This window comes from Sinocyclocheilus grahami, unplaced genomic scaffold (genome assembly GCF_001515645.1).
Source record: "Sinocyclocheilus grahami isolate Dianchi unplaced genomic scaffold, SAMN03320097.WGS_v1.1 scaffold1610.1, whole genome shotgun sequence".
NCBI classification, from domain to species: domain Eukaryota; kingdom Metazoa; phylum Chordata; class Actinopteri; order Cypriniformes; family Cyprinidae; genus Sinocyclocheilus; species Sinocyclocheilus grahami.
In genome coordinates, this window is record NW_015506789.1 from 6340 (window position 1) to 24667 (window position 18328).

The following is an 18328-nucleotide window of genomic DNA, read 5'->3' on the forward strand; positions in this document are numbered from 1 at the left end:
CCCTGATGAGGTGGCTGAGTTGCGTCGCACCACGGATCTTGCTCTTTGTGCCACTAAGCAGGCATCCACTGCCATTGGCAGATCCATGGCGGCCATGGTGGTTACAGAGAGACATCTGTGGGTGAGTTTGGTGGATATCGGGTCGAAAGAGAAGGACTTTCTTCTTGATGCGTCAGTTTCCTCTTCTGAGCTTTTCGTCACTTCCGTCGAGACGGTGGTCGTGAAGTTTAAGGAGGCCAAGACGCGTTTGGCTGACTTTAAATCCTTCATTCCACGAAGGTCCAGGCTTTGGACTTTGCCTCCAGCCTATATCCATGAGCCTGAGTCATGCATGGGAGCCATGGTTGGCGAGTACAATCCATTTTCATCTACTCTACTGCTAGTTCTTGTGTATTCGATGCTAGCCTTCCTCTGCAGCGCTACTCGAACCTGTTCTGTTTTCTGACTTTTAGGTTTGACCCACCTGCTAAGTCAGGACCTCCTGCTGTTGACCGATTACAGTGTTGGTTTCACTCATCGGTTCTGGACCCAGGCTGGTGATAGCCCTCATTGGGCTTCTGAGGAAGCCTCCCAGCATCAGGTCCCCAGTATAACGCTGCAACCTCAGGACCTGCGGGTCCTTTTAGTGGGCTAGTACTCTTCTGAGTACATGCTTCGTGACATGCTCCCTTATCCTCTGGCCAGGGTGTGCTACTCATTTCTCACCCTGAGGGGTCTCCCGAGATTTGAGTTATTCCTTAACCTTCATGCACGTTCTCTGAGCTAGAGCTTCTCTTGCTGAGGCGTTGAGGAGCTCAACGCTCCATAGACGGTCGGGCCCGTGGGTCCTCACTGTCACACTGCCCTTATGGTTGAACCAGTAATGGATCCCTCTGCAGAGTGGGCTGGAGTACACTGCGTTCCCTGAGGTAAGAGGGATTTGTGTTTCTGTGGAAACAGTTTCTGAGGAGCAGTAATCTCTACGCATGGATGGTTATTGGGTCCCGCTATTTCTTCAGATTCTATTGGGTCTGGTTATACGGGACCCACACTCTCTATTGCGACAGAGAGCATGAGACCATGTCCAGCTGCACCAGTGGACTGTCTCTTATTGGGCCCTGCTGGGTTACCACTTATAATTTAGCGCACCCTTCTGGTCAAGCTGAGAAGTGCTCCCCTCTCTGCAGGGCTGTACGTTAACTTTTTTTTTCCACATAGCACTGGTGCTACAGAGGTTGAAAGTTTTGTAGCACAGGCCAAAAAGTTGTAGCACAAGTATAAAATGTCTGTTATCATGTCTGAAAACAAACACAAGTAATGGAGCTCATCACTTAAACAGGCACTGATGTTCCATACAGAGCACAAAAAATACAAGAGTGCAGAAACATAACACCTCTTACACCTTAACAAAATATAAAATAAAAAAAGAATGGCAGACGTTTAGGCCAAAGTGAGCAAAGTAATATTTATTTGTAAAATATAAAAATATTTTATCTTTGTTATTAGAAAATAAGAACAAAGATATACATTACAAATACACATAATATACAAATAAAACAAACAGTGCTTCATTTTTCAGGTACAGTATTTAGCAGTAACATTCAAGAAATTGAATGAACAAATATTTAAATAAAACACTATATACACTATATACATCAATTATACTTTTTTAAAAGCAACTGACTGATGATAAGTTCATTAGTCAAGAGCAGTGAGCAGATTTTTTCTGTGTTTTGTTGTTTTATTAACATTAAAAGAATAGTTCATCAAAAATTTAAATTCTGTCATCTGTCTTTCAATTCTGTCATATCTGTAGCGAATCAGCTCATGGGGAAATATGAATAATTAACCATAACTAGTTATAATTAACTATTCATATTTTAGAATCGCTGTAGATATTTAGCTGACCACTCAGGGTCAACTGTCTTGTCAATTCTAAGAACGTTAATTTCCTGGTTAAGGGAAATAACTTTCTTACTGTACAATTCTATAAGCTTGTAACCAAGCACAACGAAATCACTTCACATTATTAAGCGGCTGTGTTATGAACATGCAAAACTGTATCGCACGCGTGCTACAGTGGTAAATTTATTAATCACACAGACCAGTTATTTCGTAGCACGTGCGACATATATGACCATATATGGCCTCTCTGTGAGGGTTAGCTACGAGTCGCTCCCAGTATGTGCTGTACGGACCCGCCTCAGCTTGAGAGACGAGAGCGCTGCTCCTGAAGAACCCCATTTGCAACGAATTAAGTGTTAGGCCCGTCTCTGTCGCCTCCTTGGTCAGTTGCCTTTATGCGATCTATCTGCTTCCCTGATAAGCTGTCTCTATTTGGGTCAAGCCAGGCAGTGCTCCCCTCATCTCACAGAGTTGTCTTTGAACCTGCCGCTCCTGTCTGAGCGTTTGTGGACCTCTCTCTTCGAATGCTCTGCTCGTTTGAGCTCCATTGAGTAGCGGCCTCAGGTTGTTAGTCCTCTCTCCGCCTTCCTGTTGAGCCACTCTCCTTGGGGTCGAGCTTAGCAATGCCCTTGGGGGTTCATATGAGCACTCCCCTTTCGATCTGATCGTCGTGTCCCTCTTCTATACTTGAAGATTGGCCTCCACTATTTTGAGCTCTGTATAGCAATCATGCCAGGCGGCTGGGCCGTCGCCTGCCTCCCTGGAGGGTTGCTTTTTAAGTGCGCTAGCTGTGCTCCCCTCATCATGAAGGGCCTCTAGCAAGTGCGCCGCTCCCTTCTGGGTATCTATGAGCAGATGCTTCGGAATCTGTTCTATGAGCGTGCCACAGTCACATAGGGCCCCAATGCAGGCTTAATACAGCCTTGGTTACCCCTTGAGCAATGGTGTTTCTAAATCCATGCTATGGTAAGTGCACACACTAAACCTCTGTGCACTTTCTAAAATCCACATTGTGGTAAGTGTGCACGCTAAGCATTCTGCACACTTTCTAAAATCTTGTATGGTAAGGGTTACGCGCTGTTAGCCTTCTTTGAGTTCTTTGAGCAGGTTTATTCAGAACCGGTGGTAGCCCCCCTGGGTGGCAGGCCAGGGTCTGGTTTGGTTTTTAGACACCTGGCCGTAACCCCTCAAAGGAATCTCTTTCTTCGGATTCCAAGCCTTGAACTGCCCTAGGCTTGGGCTTCCCAGCCCAGCCACTATCAGGTAAGTTGTTTAGGGTATGCAGTTCAGGCCCTTGGCCGGAGGGGATAATGTTACTGACAGTTGTCAAGGCGTCCTAGGGGCAACTCCCATGGCTATGGTAGAGTTGGTACTTAGTGCTCACCGTGGTTTTCTGGCATGCACTCCCCTCAGCATGGTGGCATGGGTATACCGTTCCCCATAGCAACCCCTAGAGGATGCAGTTCGAAGTTCCCTCAAAAGGGAATGTCTCAGGTTACGTATGTAACCATGGTTCGCTGAGAAGGGAATGAGACACTGCGTCCTCTAGTTTCCTTGCCATGCTTCGGACGCAAGCTTCAGACGAAGAAGTGGATGACGTGTTATCCCGGCGCACTTTTATGCTGTGATCACGCATTTTAATGATGTCATAGGCTGTCGCCGGCCAATGTTATTGTCATTTTTAGATGTATGCTTCAGACACTGGTCACGCTGAAGGCGTTCCCCATAGCGACCCCTAGAGGACGCAGTGTCTCGTTCCCTTCTCAGGGAACCATGGTTACATACGTTACTGGAGACGTTCTCCGGTACGGCATTCTGCAACAACTTAGCTGCCCGCAGATGTCCCTGCCTATAAATCGGCCTAATTTGCAGCACAATCGGGCCGATGCTGAGTGCCAAAAATCGGCCTGATTAATCGGTCGACCTCTAATACACAGAGTACATTTCTAAGAACATAGTATGTGTTTTTTTAACCCTTATGCCGGGTTCAGACTACAAAATATTTTTGTCGGTCATGATAGTCACTGTGTCAGATTACACGATTTTGACTCCTAAAATCTTGTTGTGTCGTGGACAAGAAACATGTCAGACTACACGTTGCTTCCCGACCATTCATCGCGTGCCGTCTTTAACGATGTGCGTGATGTCATCGAGAAGGCATAACTTGCGACTGACTTCCGAAAACAAGAGTGTAAACATTGCTGAAACGTTTCCGCTATAGTTCGCCAGCATTTTTCTTTCTCTGTTCTGTCGAGGTAGTCCCTCGATGACACATCATACAGGCAGGAGTACTGTTGCCACAGCTCCACAAACCTTTCCTCCATCTCATAATTCCACCTAGAAGCACCATCATCTCTCTTTCGTTTTGCCATGTTTGAAACCTGTGTATGAAAGAGCTTCTGTGCTGCTATTGTTTAACGTCACCAATGTGACAGAACTCGTCGTGGACGACAGGAAAAAAAAATAAAACATGCTAGTCTTTCTGTCGTGATGTCGTGAAGCATCGCAGACGCAGAATCGGTTGTCGTCCACTATGACACACTACACGTGCTGAAACGATGGAATCTTGCTTCCCAACGCCCATTGTCGTTTATGAATCTCCACGACAAACCTTTCCTCCATCTCATAATTCCACCTAGAAGCACCATCATCTCTCTTTCGTTTTGCCATGTTTGAAACCTGTGTATGAAAGAGCTTCTGTGCTGCTATTGGTCAACCTCACCAATGTGACAGAACTCGTCGTGGACGACAGGAAAAAAAAAAAAAACATGCTAGTCTTTCTGTTGTGATGTCGTGAAGCATCGCAGACGCAGAATCGGTTGTCGTCCACTATGACACACTACACGTGCTGAAACGATGGAATCTTGCTTCCCAACGCCCATTGTCGTTTATGAATCTCCACGACAACCCTACGTCAAGCAAATCGTGGCAAAATCGGGGCTAAAATCGTGTAGTCTGAACCAGGCATAAACCCTCTTTATAATCCTTATTTGAGGATTGGTCTTGTATTAGCCCTTAACTTGTGTCCTCACCTATATGATCAAGATCTTCTCACCTGACTGTGGCTCTCCTCCACCTCTTCTTCCCGTCTCTCATATGTACGGCGTCTGCGGGGCTGGTAATAATGAGCGTAAGAAGCTCCTCGGTTGGTGTACACGTGGATGTTGCCTGCATGAGGATAAGAGTTGTTTGTTCTTTAAATATGTGACAGAAATATTTAGCTTGCATTAGATTCATTACTGGAACAGAGAAATGTGATGGACACATTAATGCAAATTTATGAAAACGTTTTCTATAGCTGTAATGCTTTTAATAGAGGTTCAGACCTGTAGGAAACCTGCCCCCGAAGAAGATGTTAAAGAGCTCCTCCGGAGAGATGTCAGCTTCAAAGTCTCTGTTGAAGGTGCGGTGGTGTCCGTACGCGTGACGTGGCTGGGCTGAAGTATGACTGGATGTCTCTGCAGGGCCCTGGTCCCCACACTGATCATATTGCTGCCTTTGCTCTGGGTTACTGAGCACTGCATATGCATTGCCTATAGCTGAATAAAGAAAACGAGCAGTGAAACCCAAATATTAAAGTTTAATATGAATAAAATTTACATTATTCTAAGTATAAATATAAGCGTTGGGGAAAGTAAGAAGTCTCTTATTATTTGATTAAATGAATGCAGTAAAAACAGAAACATTGTAAACTTTGATTACAATTTAAATGTTTTCTATTTGAATTTTGAAATGTAATTTATTCCTGTGATGGCAAGCTGAATTTTCAGCATTATTACTCCAGTTTTCAGTGTCACATGATCTATCAGAAATCATCTAATATGCCAATTTGGTGCTCAACAAACATTTTTTATTATCAATGCTGAAAACAGTTGTGCTGCTTAATAGTTAATAATATTTTTGTGGAAAACCATGACTTTTTTTTTTTTATAATTCTTTAAAAAATAGAGACATCAAAACAACAGCTTTTATTTACAATATAATTTTTTTGTACCAATCTAAAAGTATTTAGCGATCACTTTAATACATCCTTATTGAATAAAGTATTTAAAACCAACCCAAACTTTTTAACACCAGCAGTGGTCATAATGGTCATATGAGATACCTTTAAAAGCATCGGTCGCTCCAGGGGCACAGTTCTTATCCGGGTGGAAGCGTAGCGCCAGCTTCCTATAGGCTTTCTTCAGGTCCTCATCACTGGCATCCTTTGGCACCCCCAGAATCTCATAGAAGTCTCTGCATCTCTTTATCCTGCACGAGTTTAGGAAGCATATAAATGAACAATGACTGAATTGTAATTTTTGGGTAACTACTCCTGTCAGTACCTGAGCACTCCTTGCCGCTGCTCCTCAGTGTAGCTCTTTTTGTCGTCACTGGACCCCTCTGCTCTCTCTTGCGTACTGGGCCGCTGATGTGGAGCTGGGCTGTCCTCATTAGAGTTTCTCCAGCCTGGTGGAGGAGTAAAGGTACGCTCCTCTTTAGGGGGAGTGCCGCCATTCTTCACAATGGCATCAATCAGTACTAATAATAGAAATCAGAGAGACATGTAGGGACTTTTAAAATCAGCTTGTACTTGCATACTTACTGTGTGTACACAGAAAAAATGGTAATTGTACAGGCAGGAATACATTACATGACTTTTAAAATCTGAACAGATTTTTAAAACACTACTACCAGACCTTCAAGTTGCTCCAATCACAAAAATCTCATGTAGAAACATGCACCTTGTTGCTAGGAGATGCTTGACAAATGAAAACAATGTGTTCTATAATCGGCTGAAAATATCAAACATGTTTGATAAAATTATGTAAATTATGCATAATTACATGCAGATAACACTAAACCAAACCTTACCGTAACCCTACATTAAGTACATCTTGTTTTTACTCAATACTTTAAAGTGTAAAAACAAACATATTATATATGGAGTTAACCATAAGGTTTTTTTTTTCTGCAGGTCCCCCATTTTCATTAACTGGGTTTCTACAAATTTTATGAAGGCAAATTTAAGAAATTTTAAAGAGTTTTTTAAGACCAGGTAAAGAAAATGTAAGGACCAAATTGAAGGGAATGAAAAACATAAATGTTTTCTAAAAGTAAATGTCTAAGGAAAATAATACTTTAATATTATATCAGCATATATTATATTAGAATATAAGCAATACTTCAAAGTTTGAAAATACAACCAATCTCCATTACTTATTAATTCATTTTACACATACACACAAACAAAATATCTTAACTAGAATATGGAAATAACTTCTATGTTCTTCATCGGTATTTCTGCCTTGTTTTACAGTGCAAATGTTTAAAAATTCTTAAATCATAATATATGCAAAAATGAAGGGCATTTATCACTAAAAAAATTAAAAAATCCGACAACATCTGCAAAATTAAATTAATTCAAAGGGAAATCCAGTTTTCATACCCCAGATATTTGTTCTTGGTCTAAACATAAATTCATTTAATTTTGTTCAATTTTGTTCAAGTCTTCATTTTGCACCTCAAGTAAATGTATCTTGATTTAGGGACGTTTAGATATTGGGAAACAATACAAAAGTACTGACAAAGATATTACTTTTTTGCAGTGTATGCAACATTTAATGCCTTGACTTTATGAATCTTTGGACAGTTTCGGGTCCCATTTTTTTTCTGCTGGTCCCCCAAAAATGAAGGGCATTTATCACTAAAAAAATTTAAAAATCCGACAACATCTGCAAAATTAAATTAATTCAAAGGGAAAGTCTTCATTTTGCACCTCAAGTAAATGTATCTTGATTTAGGGACGTTTAGATATTGGGAAACAATACAAAAGTACTGACAAAGATATTACTTTTTTGCAGTGTATGCAACATTTAATGCCTTGACTTTATGAATCTTTGGACAGTTTCGGGTCCCATTGATTTCTGTTGTACTTTTGTCCATACAATTGAAGTCAGGAACCCAAACTGTGTGGTTGCCAACATTCTTCAATTATTTTGTGTTTCACAGAAAAAAGAAATGCATACAGATTTGGAACCAAATGAGAGGGGGGGTTGCATGAATTGTAAATGTTCTGGGGGAACATACAGGTGCATCTCAAATTAGAATGTCATGGAAAACTTCATTTATTTCAGTAATTCAACTCAAATTGTGAAACTCGTGTATTAAATAAATTCAATGCACACAGACTGAAGTAGTTTAAGTCTTTGGTTCTTTTAATTGTGATGATTTTGGCTCACATTTAACAAAAACCCACCAATTCACTATCTCAACAAATTAGAATATGGTGACATGCCAATCAGCTAATCAACTCAAAACACCTGCAAAGGTTTCCTGAGCGCATATGCAGTGCTCAGTAACCCCGTCAACAAGCTTGGCCCCCCTTAATTGGGAATCATATCACACCAAACTATTTTGGGTGAAATGCGCAGTTTGTCCTGTAAACTATATATATAAAAAAGAAAAACATCACCGGCTGCTAAATTCAAATCTTCATTCGCTGGCTGGCACAGAGCCAGAGGCACACACTCACAGACACAAGACCCTCTGACTGCAATGATAGAGCTTGCAATAGCCAGGAAAATTTTTAATATAACTCCGACTGGATTCGTCTGAAAGAAGAAAGTCATATACACCTAGGATGCTTTGAGGGTGAGTAAAACACAGGCTAATTTGCATTTTTGGGTGAACTAACCCTTTAAGAAAAAAGACGGATTTTTATGCAAAGTTAATAGATTACACTATTAGGCTACTTTACTAGAGAACTAACATAATCTATAAAAGGTGCAAAATGCATTTACTTGCACATATTTGAGAATCGAGATATTTCATGATGTATTTTGGGAATATTTTGAATACAAATAAAAAAAATTATAAAACCCCTGCTGAAAAAACAATAGACACCATTAGAAAATTTGTAATGGTTTTACTGGTTATAATGGGACTTGTATTGGTTTTACTGGAAACTGTAATAGACCCTGTTGGTCTCTACTGGTAATTGGTTGCCTTCTATTGGTGGCTTGTTAAAACCAATAAATTCTAAGGGAGCATGTCACAAAACACACTACAGAAAACCATTTTTAATGGTTTTAATGGTTAAAAGTTGATAGTTTCTAATGTTATTTGCAGTGGAAACCATACAAAATTTTTTGGATGGTTTTCTTGTTTTTTTTTCTCAGTAGCATAAACCTATATCAGTTTGTGGCTGCTGTGTGTCACATGACAAGCATGAGATCCCCCCCATCACTCGTGCCCCCTGAAAAATGATGCCTCTGACACTACAATACAAAATTATTTGTCAAATAAATGAAACATGATGAAACATTCATTTTAGTTGAAATTGTTACTTCTAGAGATTGCAGCGATACATGACATGGTGAAAAGTAGGTTAAGATGAATTTCAAAATTGTGCCCCCTAAAAGCACAAGTGGCCCCTGTCTGGCCCACCCAGTTACTGTGGTCTAGAACCGCCCCTGTAAATGAGGGTAAACGATGACAGGTTTTAGCATTTTGGGGTGGACTATCCCTTTAAGAAAATTAGCGAAAAGCAGGAATTATTTTTTTCTTCATACTTAATCACAACGGAGACGTGTTTCACAAGAGAGACTGATCATATACGGTATATCATATCTTTTCAACCACTGGGAGACTCAAACGCACCGCTGACCAGGGGACAGATTATATAACGCACAACAACCAGACGCTGCACTTTCTATTTCAGCGCACTGACCAAACACACCTGATTTGTCAATCAAACCACAACAGCATGATACAGACCTCTAGCCCGGGTGCTCGGGTAGATCTTCTGCGCCTCGTACAGCAGCTGCAAGGCTTTCTCTTTGCGTCCTGAGCGCAAACACAGCTTGGCTTTCTCTATCAGCCTGTCAGACTCCTCTCTGTCCATCTCAAACAGTGACATTTCAAACAACGACACCTCAAACCCGCATGAAATGACGTGACAAAGAACAGAAGTAAAATAATCAAAACAAAGCGTGTTGGACTGTAAAAATGACTCGCAGTGTTGTTGACATGAAGCTAATGCGTTATGCTAATACAACCACAATTTAACTTCCGATTTTAGACATCTTCCGCTCTCCTAACGGACACGGCGACTTAGTCGAATATGAATTTATTATCAAAACAATTCATGTTTGACCTTCTATATTAGGCTTCGTCATTGTAAAAGGTGCGAGAAAGACAGAAATGCAATACTGCTTGTAACCTCCATCGCTAAACGGAAGCGGAAGCGCATGTTGCAGTGGACTACAATCCAAACAGCCAATTAGAAGGCGACATTCCTTGCCGTAAATGGCATGATGGCAATACCATACAAATCCTAGTTGGCACTCGGCGCTAATGAGTGATGCTACCGTGTGCGTTTACCGATTAACCCGGTATTTGTTGGATAAACACACTTTGGATCTCATACAATGGCCACAATGACCTTGTAGAATTACTTCAAATGAACTCATAAAAAAATCCACGTTTAATATGAAAAGAGCCGTCACTAGGGTTTTATATATACTTTACAGCACATACAAACAACAACAACAAACCTGTGCCCACTGAACGTCGGCTGTTAGGGGATGCACACAATTTCAAGATGAGATGAAAACACTGTTTGTCGCCCTCTTGAGGCTGCGACAAGGAATATGAAATTTCAGTATGGACATTGTTAGAAGCATCAAATGTGAATCTCACAAACTATAAAGATTGGAGACAAAGATTTGTCCTCCAAACTAAATCCCAACATATCTTGAACATATTCTGACAAGAGTCAACTATGCCATGAAGGATGCTCAACAGCATTTTTCATTCATAGCAGGTCAGATCAAGCGGAACGTGTTTTAGGTTAATATACACATTAAATTACACAATTATATAACAATGGTTTGATACTGTTGTATTGTACCTTTTAAGTTTTCACCATTTCAAGATTTGTTGGACTGGACTAGAGATTTTATACAGTGGCCTCAAAAAGATATTTGAATATTTCAGCCACATTTAAATTGCATTAGCTAAATTATCAGACCAAGTGGCGTCTGCAAAGAAATTTTGCAAGAAACTACCCTTTCTTGCAATTCATTTGTATCAACCCGTGAATATAAAGTCAAGATCACAAGATGAAATTTGTTAAAATTGAATTTCTGGTCAATGAAGCTGGGGTTACACTACACACATATGGCAGTATAATAATAACAATAATAATAATAATGATTATTGTTGTTTTTATTATTATTGAATTTACATTTGGAACCACAATAATTAATTATTTAAATAAAAGAATACATAAACAATTAATTAAAATATAATAATAATAATAATTATTATTATTATTGAATTTACATTAGGAACTGTAATAATTAATTAATATGTAAATTAAAATATTAATTAAATTAATTAATTCAAATATACTGACAACAACAACAACAGCAATAATAATATAGTTATTATTATTAAATTTACAGTTGGAGCCACACAAAGATTATGGAATTATGGCTCTGTATGAGCGCTTATGATATCATAGAGGAGTTTTAGAACGTTGCGCGGGACTATATAAAGCGCGAGACTCGCCTGCTTACTTTGTGGCGAAGGAGTATTGTTATCAACGGTGTTTACAGTGTGTATTCAGTTGTTGATAGCGTTTTATTTTGTCGAGTATGGGACAGCGACAGCAGGCACGTGCACACATAGACATACAAGGGGGCTTGAGCACCTGCCCTTTTCCTTCCTGGAGAGAAATTGCCTTTGTTTTTGGGGGAGTGTCTTTTTTTATAAATGAATAAATGTATAGCTATATGTGCGCGCGTGTGTGTGTTTCTGTTTGAGCACAGCTTTCCCTGTCAAACTAATACAAATTTAAATATCAGGTCGGGTCGGAAATGTTGAGACTGTCGAGTTGCGACGCCCCTCCGCGCAGACGCAGCACAGCAGTTTGGCACACCTTTTGTGCACTGTTGCACATGCGCATCAGGCAGAGGCCGCAGATTGCAGAAGTGAAGCCCTCCCTCCCTTTCCAGTTGTGTTTGTCTTGGTGTGGAGGTGAGTGGTGATGAACAAAAGACAAAAGACTAAAAGCTACCTGTGCCTCGAATTTACAGCTAATTACCCAAAAGGCAATTATAGTTAATTTGTCTTGCTAACATCCATGACTCATGAGAGCGACATGATTCAGTTCACTGCATGATTCCGTTTATTAAAATGCATTTAGAATGACCACAAAATTCAAGAAACGGGGGCAGAAATGTATATATTTATATCATTTCATATAGCTAATCAGTATCACGTGAAGACTGACGTTTTTTTCAACCAAAAAGCAGCATTATTACAAATGTGATATTGATTTTATACAGCAGTTCAATAAACAAGAATTTAATAATAAGTTGCTTACGTTTTAGACACAATATTGACTGTTTTTGCTCTATTTCGCCAACAAATATAATTCCAATTTGCATCTCTGAGCAACATGAAGGTGTTTCGTTCCTGAATGAATCAACCATTTAATTGATTCGGTTCAGTCGCAATGACTCACTTATTAACAGTGGCTTGCTGCCACCTAGTGGTGGTTTTAATTTCACATTTAAAGTCTCTTCATTTTTTTCTTTTTTCTTTTTTTATAATTTCAGACATCAGTATTCAACGTTTTATGTTTAAAATATCAAAACAGTATGAATGCATTTGTAACTGCAGGTTAAATACATTCATGTCCTGCATTAAACAGTGTGTAAATGCATCTAACTGCCCCTTCTAATGTTGCTTCTGTGTTTTCTCTGCATTGCAAAGATGGACTTTGTCAATACTGATTTCATTTAAAAGGTATAAATCTATTTAAACTTATTGGAAAAGATTAATTTCTATCACTGCTGTGAACTGATCACCATACAAAATATGAAGAATATCAAACATTTTAGGAGTCAGCTGTCCACAGCAGTCCTTGAGATATCAGCACAATAACACACTCAGCAAAATATAATCTAATTATCGTTATCAATAAAATCCCAGAAAATATTGATATATATTTTTTGTCAATATCGCACACCCCTAATATATTTAATGTTTTGATTAGAATTAAAAAAAATTAAATAAATATGAGAAGTGCCCTTTTTTCCACTTGAGCCCCTGCCCCTCAAAATGTCTGTGCATGTCCCTGAGCGACAGTCTCGCAGAGATAAAGCAGAGGGTGGTGAGTGTGTGCACGGGGTCAATCCCGGTACATCACTTTTAGTAGCCTGGTTGAATTTAAGAATATCGACTCCTCCACTGATGTTTGTGTATGGCCCTTTGTGTTTATTTTCTTCCTTTGTATCCACAATACCACAACACCACACCGTAAGAGCTTGTGCCTCTTAATGCCTTAATTTAACTCCATAGCACCGTGACCGCATGGTTCCTTATCTCCATCCATGTGCGACTGAGACGACAGCGCGACTTCCGTGCAGGTCCGGCGAGCCGCCCTTTCATAAAATGTCTCTATAGGAACAGTAACTTAATGCAGGTAAATTATCAGATGAATACAGAAATATAACAAGCAATATTATAATGATATACTAAACCCCAAACGAATAAATGATGGTTATTTACACTCCCACCAAATCATAAGTGACTATAAATATCAACTTTAGTCACTAATGCTTAATAAAATCATTTTAGTATGAATTGCTTAACTCAAAGGATATGTCAAGAAGTTCAAGCTGCCTCAAGCAGCAGAACCAGCTTCTGTACAGCGCGCTGTGAAGTTCAGGCATTTACCATCCTTCTTCAGTTATCTGCAAAGAGTATTTTTACTCTTCTCACCAGACCATCCCTTTCAGCAATAGTCTCAATAACTTCTGCCAATCACCATTCATTCCTGGGCACATCATCTGCCTTTTCCAAGACTATATCTCCAACCTGCAAGTTCCTTCTGGATGTAAGCCATCGCTGTCTGGTGGTAATATTAGACAAGTACTCCCTTCGCCAACGACTCCAGTATGGCGTTATTTTAATGACAAATGTCGATAGTGCATAATTGAAGCGCGAAAGCACATTAATATAATGCGCAAGCGCAAATTTCTCCTCTCGCACGCGGATACAGAAATATAACAAGCAATATTATAATGATATACTAAACCCCAAACGAATAAATGATGGTTATTTACACTCCCACCAAATCATAAGTGACTATAAATATCAACTTTAGTCACTAATGCTTAATAAAATCATTTTAGTATGAATTGCTTAACTCAAAGGATATGTCAAGAAGTTCAAGCTGCCTCAAGCAGCAGAACCAGCTTCTGTACAGCGCGCTGTGAAGTTCAGGCATTTACCATCCTTCTTCAGTTATCTGCAAAGAGTATTTTTACTCTTCTCACCAGACCATCCCTTTCAGCAATAGTCTCAATAACTTCTGCCAATCACCATTCATTCCTGGGCTCATCATCTGCCTTTTCCAAGACTATATCTCCAACCTGCAAGTTCCTTCTGGATGTAAGCCATCGCTGTCTGGTGGTAATATTAGACAAGTACTCCCTTCGCCAACGACTCCAGTATGGCGTTATTTTAATGACAAATGTCGATAGTGCATTTTGATTAGAATTAAAAAAAATAAAATAAATATGAGAAGTGCCCTTTTTTCCACTTGAGCCCCTGCCCCTCAAAATGTCTGTGCATGTCCCTGAGCGACAGTCTCGCAGAGATAAAGCAGAGGGTGGTGAGTGTGTGCACGGGGTCAATCCCGGTACATCACTTTTAGTAGCCTGGTTGAATTTAAGAATATCGACTCCTCCACTGATGTTTGTGTATGGCCCTTTGTGTTTATTTTCTTCCTTTGTATCCACAATACCACAACACCACACCGTAAGAGCTTGTGCCTCTTAATGCCTTAATTTAACTCCATAGCACCGTGACCGCATGGTTCCTTATCTCCATCCATGTGCGACTGAGACGACAGCGCGACTTCCGTGCAGGTCCGGCGAGCCGCCCTTTCATAAAATGTCTCTATAGGAACAGTAACTTAATGCAGGTAAATTATCAGATGAATACAGAAATATAACAAGCAATATTATAATGATATACTAAACCCCAAACGAATAAATGATGGTTATTTACACTCCCACCAAATCATAAGTGACTATAAATATCAACTTTAGTCACTAATGCTTAATAAAATCATTTTAGTATGAATTGCTTAACTCAAAGGATATGTCAAGAAGTTCAAGCTGCCTCAAGCAGCAGAACCAGCTTCTGTACAGCGCGCTGTGAAGTTCAGGCATTTACCATCCTTCTTCAGTTATCTGCAAAGAGTATTTTTACTCTTCTCACCAGACCATCCCTTTCAGCAATAGTCTCAATAACTTCTGCCAATCACCATTCATTCCTGGGCACATCATCTGCCTTTTCCAAGACTATATCTCCAACCTGCAAGTTCCTTCTGGATGTAAGCCATCGCTGTCTGGTGGTAATATTAGACAAGTACTCCCTTCGCCAACGACTCCAGTATGGCGTTATTTTAATGACAAATGTCGATAGTGCATTATTGAAGCGCGAAAGCACATTAATATAATGCGCAAGCGCAAATTTCTCCTCTCGCACGCGGCTTTCCTTTGCTCTCGCACAAAACCGGATGCTCGCGCTCAGATACATGCTGCTCTCGCCCAGAGAGAGTGCGCACACTTAAAACGTGTCTCTCCTCTCACTCAAACTGTCCTCTGTGCGCTCGCAAATCTCTCTGTGCTCATGCACTATAGATATTAATTATTTTCGCACCTTGCATGAGGTGCATTGAAGACAATGTCACATTGGTTTTCTGGTAAGAATGTTACCAGTCGGTTAATGTTAATCTCCTTCATGGCCTTTGCAAACTGGTTTTTGGCTCCAACAAAATTAGTGCCCTGGTCACACCTTATCTGACTCACTGCTCCTCTGATGGCGATGAAACAGCGCAGGCCATTAATAAAGGCGTCCGTGGACATGTCATCCAGCATCTCAATATGGACAGCTCTACAGCAGAAACAGGTGAAAAGAAGTCCATACCTTTTGTATGATTTGCGCCCTTGCTTAGTGATAAACGGACCAAAACAGTCCATTCCACTGTAAGTGAACGGAGGGGATGGGTCTGTACGCTCTGGGGGCAGATTGGCCATTTTTTGTTATTCTGGTGGTCTGCGAAGCTTATGACACTTTACACATTGGCGTATAAAGGAGGCTAAAGTCCTGTTTACTCCTAGAATTGAGAATCCTCCTGACCTGATCTTGTTTATAGTGATGCCTTTACCTTGATGTCCAGTTCTCTCATGACAGTCAGCAATCAGGAGTTTTGTAAGATGGTGTTCCTTTGGAATGATAACTGGATGTGTAATGGAGTTGGAAACAGAAGTGTCGGAGAGCCTTCCTCCCACCTTGAGCAGTCCGTCGTGATCAACAAATGCCTCCAGATAGTATAGCTTGCTGCTACGAGGTAGTCTCTTGCCCTTATACAGTATGGCTATTTCCTCTGAATACACCTGATGCTGTAAATCCATGATGATGATACGCTTAGCATCCTCACACTCTGCTACTGTACTGGGGTCGCTTGACTTGTTTTTTCTGACTCAACGAAGTAGACGGGCAACTGCTTGGACTGCCTTAGACCAGGAAGATAACCTTGTGAGATGATCAGACAAACAGGAATACTCTAATGCTTGCGTATTCAAGGACTCGGCTTTCTTGATTTCTGGGTCTCCAATTGGTAGTTGTGTATCAACATCCACAGAGGGAGGTAAGTGCCTTTCCCATAAGATGATGTCCATGAACAATGAACAATGGACATCGCCTTTTTCATTCTTGATTCTGAGATATGAGCATTGGCCATATCCACTGGTGCTAGCGTCCGAGAAGTGATGAATCTCTCTCTCTTTCTGAATTTCCCAAAACCATCAGGGACAATGCAACGAGGTACTTTTATTTTCTCCAGGTTAGCCAGATCACCTTTCCATCACTCCCACCTTGGCAGCAAAATATCAGGCAAAAGATAGTTTCTTGAAGAATAGCCTTTCCCTTAAGCAAGAATGGTGCAAGGAACCCTAGAGGATCAAACAATGAGGCCACGGTGGACAGTATACCTCTACGTGTTGCTGGCTGGGTTTTAGGGTTAACGCGAAATCTAAAGTTGTCCCCTTCCAAATCCCAGTAAATGCCCAATGCTCTTTCCAGAGGTTGGTCTGTGAGTGAAAGATCAATGGCTGCAACGTTGACTGCACGCTCAGAGGGGGGATATGCCTTCCAAAAGTACCTTGCTGTTAGATACAAACTTATGCAGAAGAAGCTGACAAGCTTCTTGTGCCAACTGATGCATTTCTCTGGGTTTTCAACACGGGCAACTCCATCATCCATGTTGAAATCTCTCATAATGAATTTTGCGCCAAGGGGGTGTGAATGTTCACCTTTTCTTGCGAGATGTTTCAGTCCATAGTTGACACACCCAGGAGACGATGATGCTCCAAAGAGATGTACTTTCATACGGAATGTTTGTGGCTGAGAGTGGAAATCTCCATTGTTCCACCAGAGAAATCTTAAGTAATTTCAATCCGTTTCATCAACGTGGAACTGATGGAACATGCGCTCAATATCACACATTAAAGCTACTGGATGCTGTCTGAATCGCAAAAGAATGCCAGTCAGGCTATTCATCAAGTCAGTGTCTGTGAGAAGATGGTCATTTAGACTGATTCCTTTGTATCAGGCTGAGCAGTCGAAGACCATGCAAATTTTCCCTGGCTTCTTGGAGTGGTACACCCCGTGATGTGGGACATACCATTTTTCTTCTTCGCTTCCTTCATCAAGCACTCTTTCCGCATCACCATTTCCTATCATCTCTTCCATAAACTGTATATAGTGTTGCTCATACTCCTTGTCCTTTTCCATTCTTCGTTTGAGATGCTGAAGTCTCACAAACGCAAGAGGCTTATTGTCTGGAAGGTGAGGTCTCTGTTAAAAGCAAGTGGCATTTCCAAGTGCTGGTCATTGTTCATTTTGATGTTCTCTTCTAGCCTTTTCAGGAATGAGATATCCTCCTTAGACACCACTCTTGCGCTTTCATTAGTATCCTTGAAATCCGATTCCAATACTCAAATGAGATCTGTGGGCGTTACAGAGGGAATTTCCTTAACAGACACTCTATGACACAAGTTCACACCACTCAGTGCTTCATGATGATGTGAGGAAGGGCCCACAATGCTCCATCCCAGATCTGTGCGAATAGCATATGGCTCATTGTCTGCTCCATGAATCACTTCTCTGGGTGCCAGAGCTCTGGAACAATTATATCCTATAAATAGGCCAATCTCGCAGTCTTGAAGGGGTAGAATTTTGTCTGTTAGAGTGGAAAGATGTTTCCAATGCCTTGCCGTCTCACTTGTAGGGATGTGCGCATGGTCTACAGGGATACATTGCTTTGTACATGAAGGAGGAAGCTCTAGGACTGCTTTAGAATTAAAACCTCTGACTC

The 18328-nt window shown here is 40.7% G+C and overlaps 1 protein-coding gene across 1 annotated transcript in view; it reads right to left on the reverse strand.

Annotated features, from left to right (window-relative positions):
* LOC107571539 (dnaJ homolog subfamily B member 14-like) overlaps positions 1–10131 on the reverse strand; it is a gene marked incomplete at its 3' end in the record, with an annotated part of 16467 nt that extends 6336 nt beyond the window's left edge. Inside the window, exons 1-5 of the mRNA XM_016257860.1 lie at positions 9643–10131; positions 6210–6405; positions 5990–6135; positions 5211–5423; positions 4940–5052 (exon numbers count right to left, since the gene is read on the reverse strand). Of these exons, the coding sequence (XP_016113346.1) occupies positions 4940–5052; positions 5211–5423; positions 5990–6135; positions 6210–6405; positions 9643–9784 (810 nt within the window). The remainder of the gene's footprint in view (positions 1–4939; positions 5053–5210; positions 5424–5989; positions 6136–6209; positions 6406–9642) is intronic.
* Positions 10132–18328: the final 8197 nt, after the last annotated feature.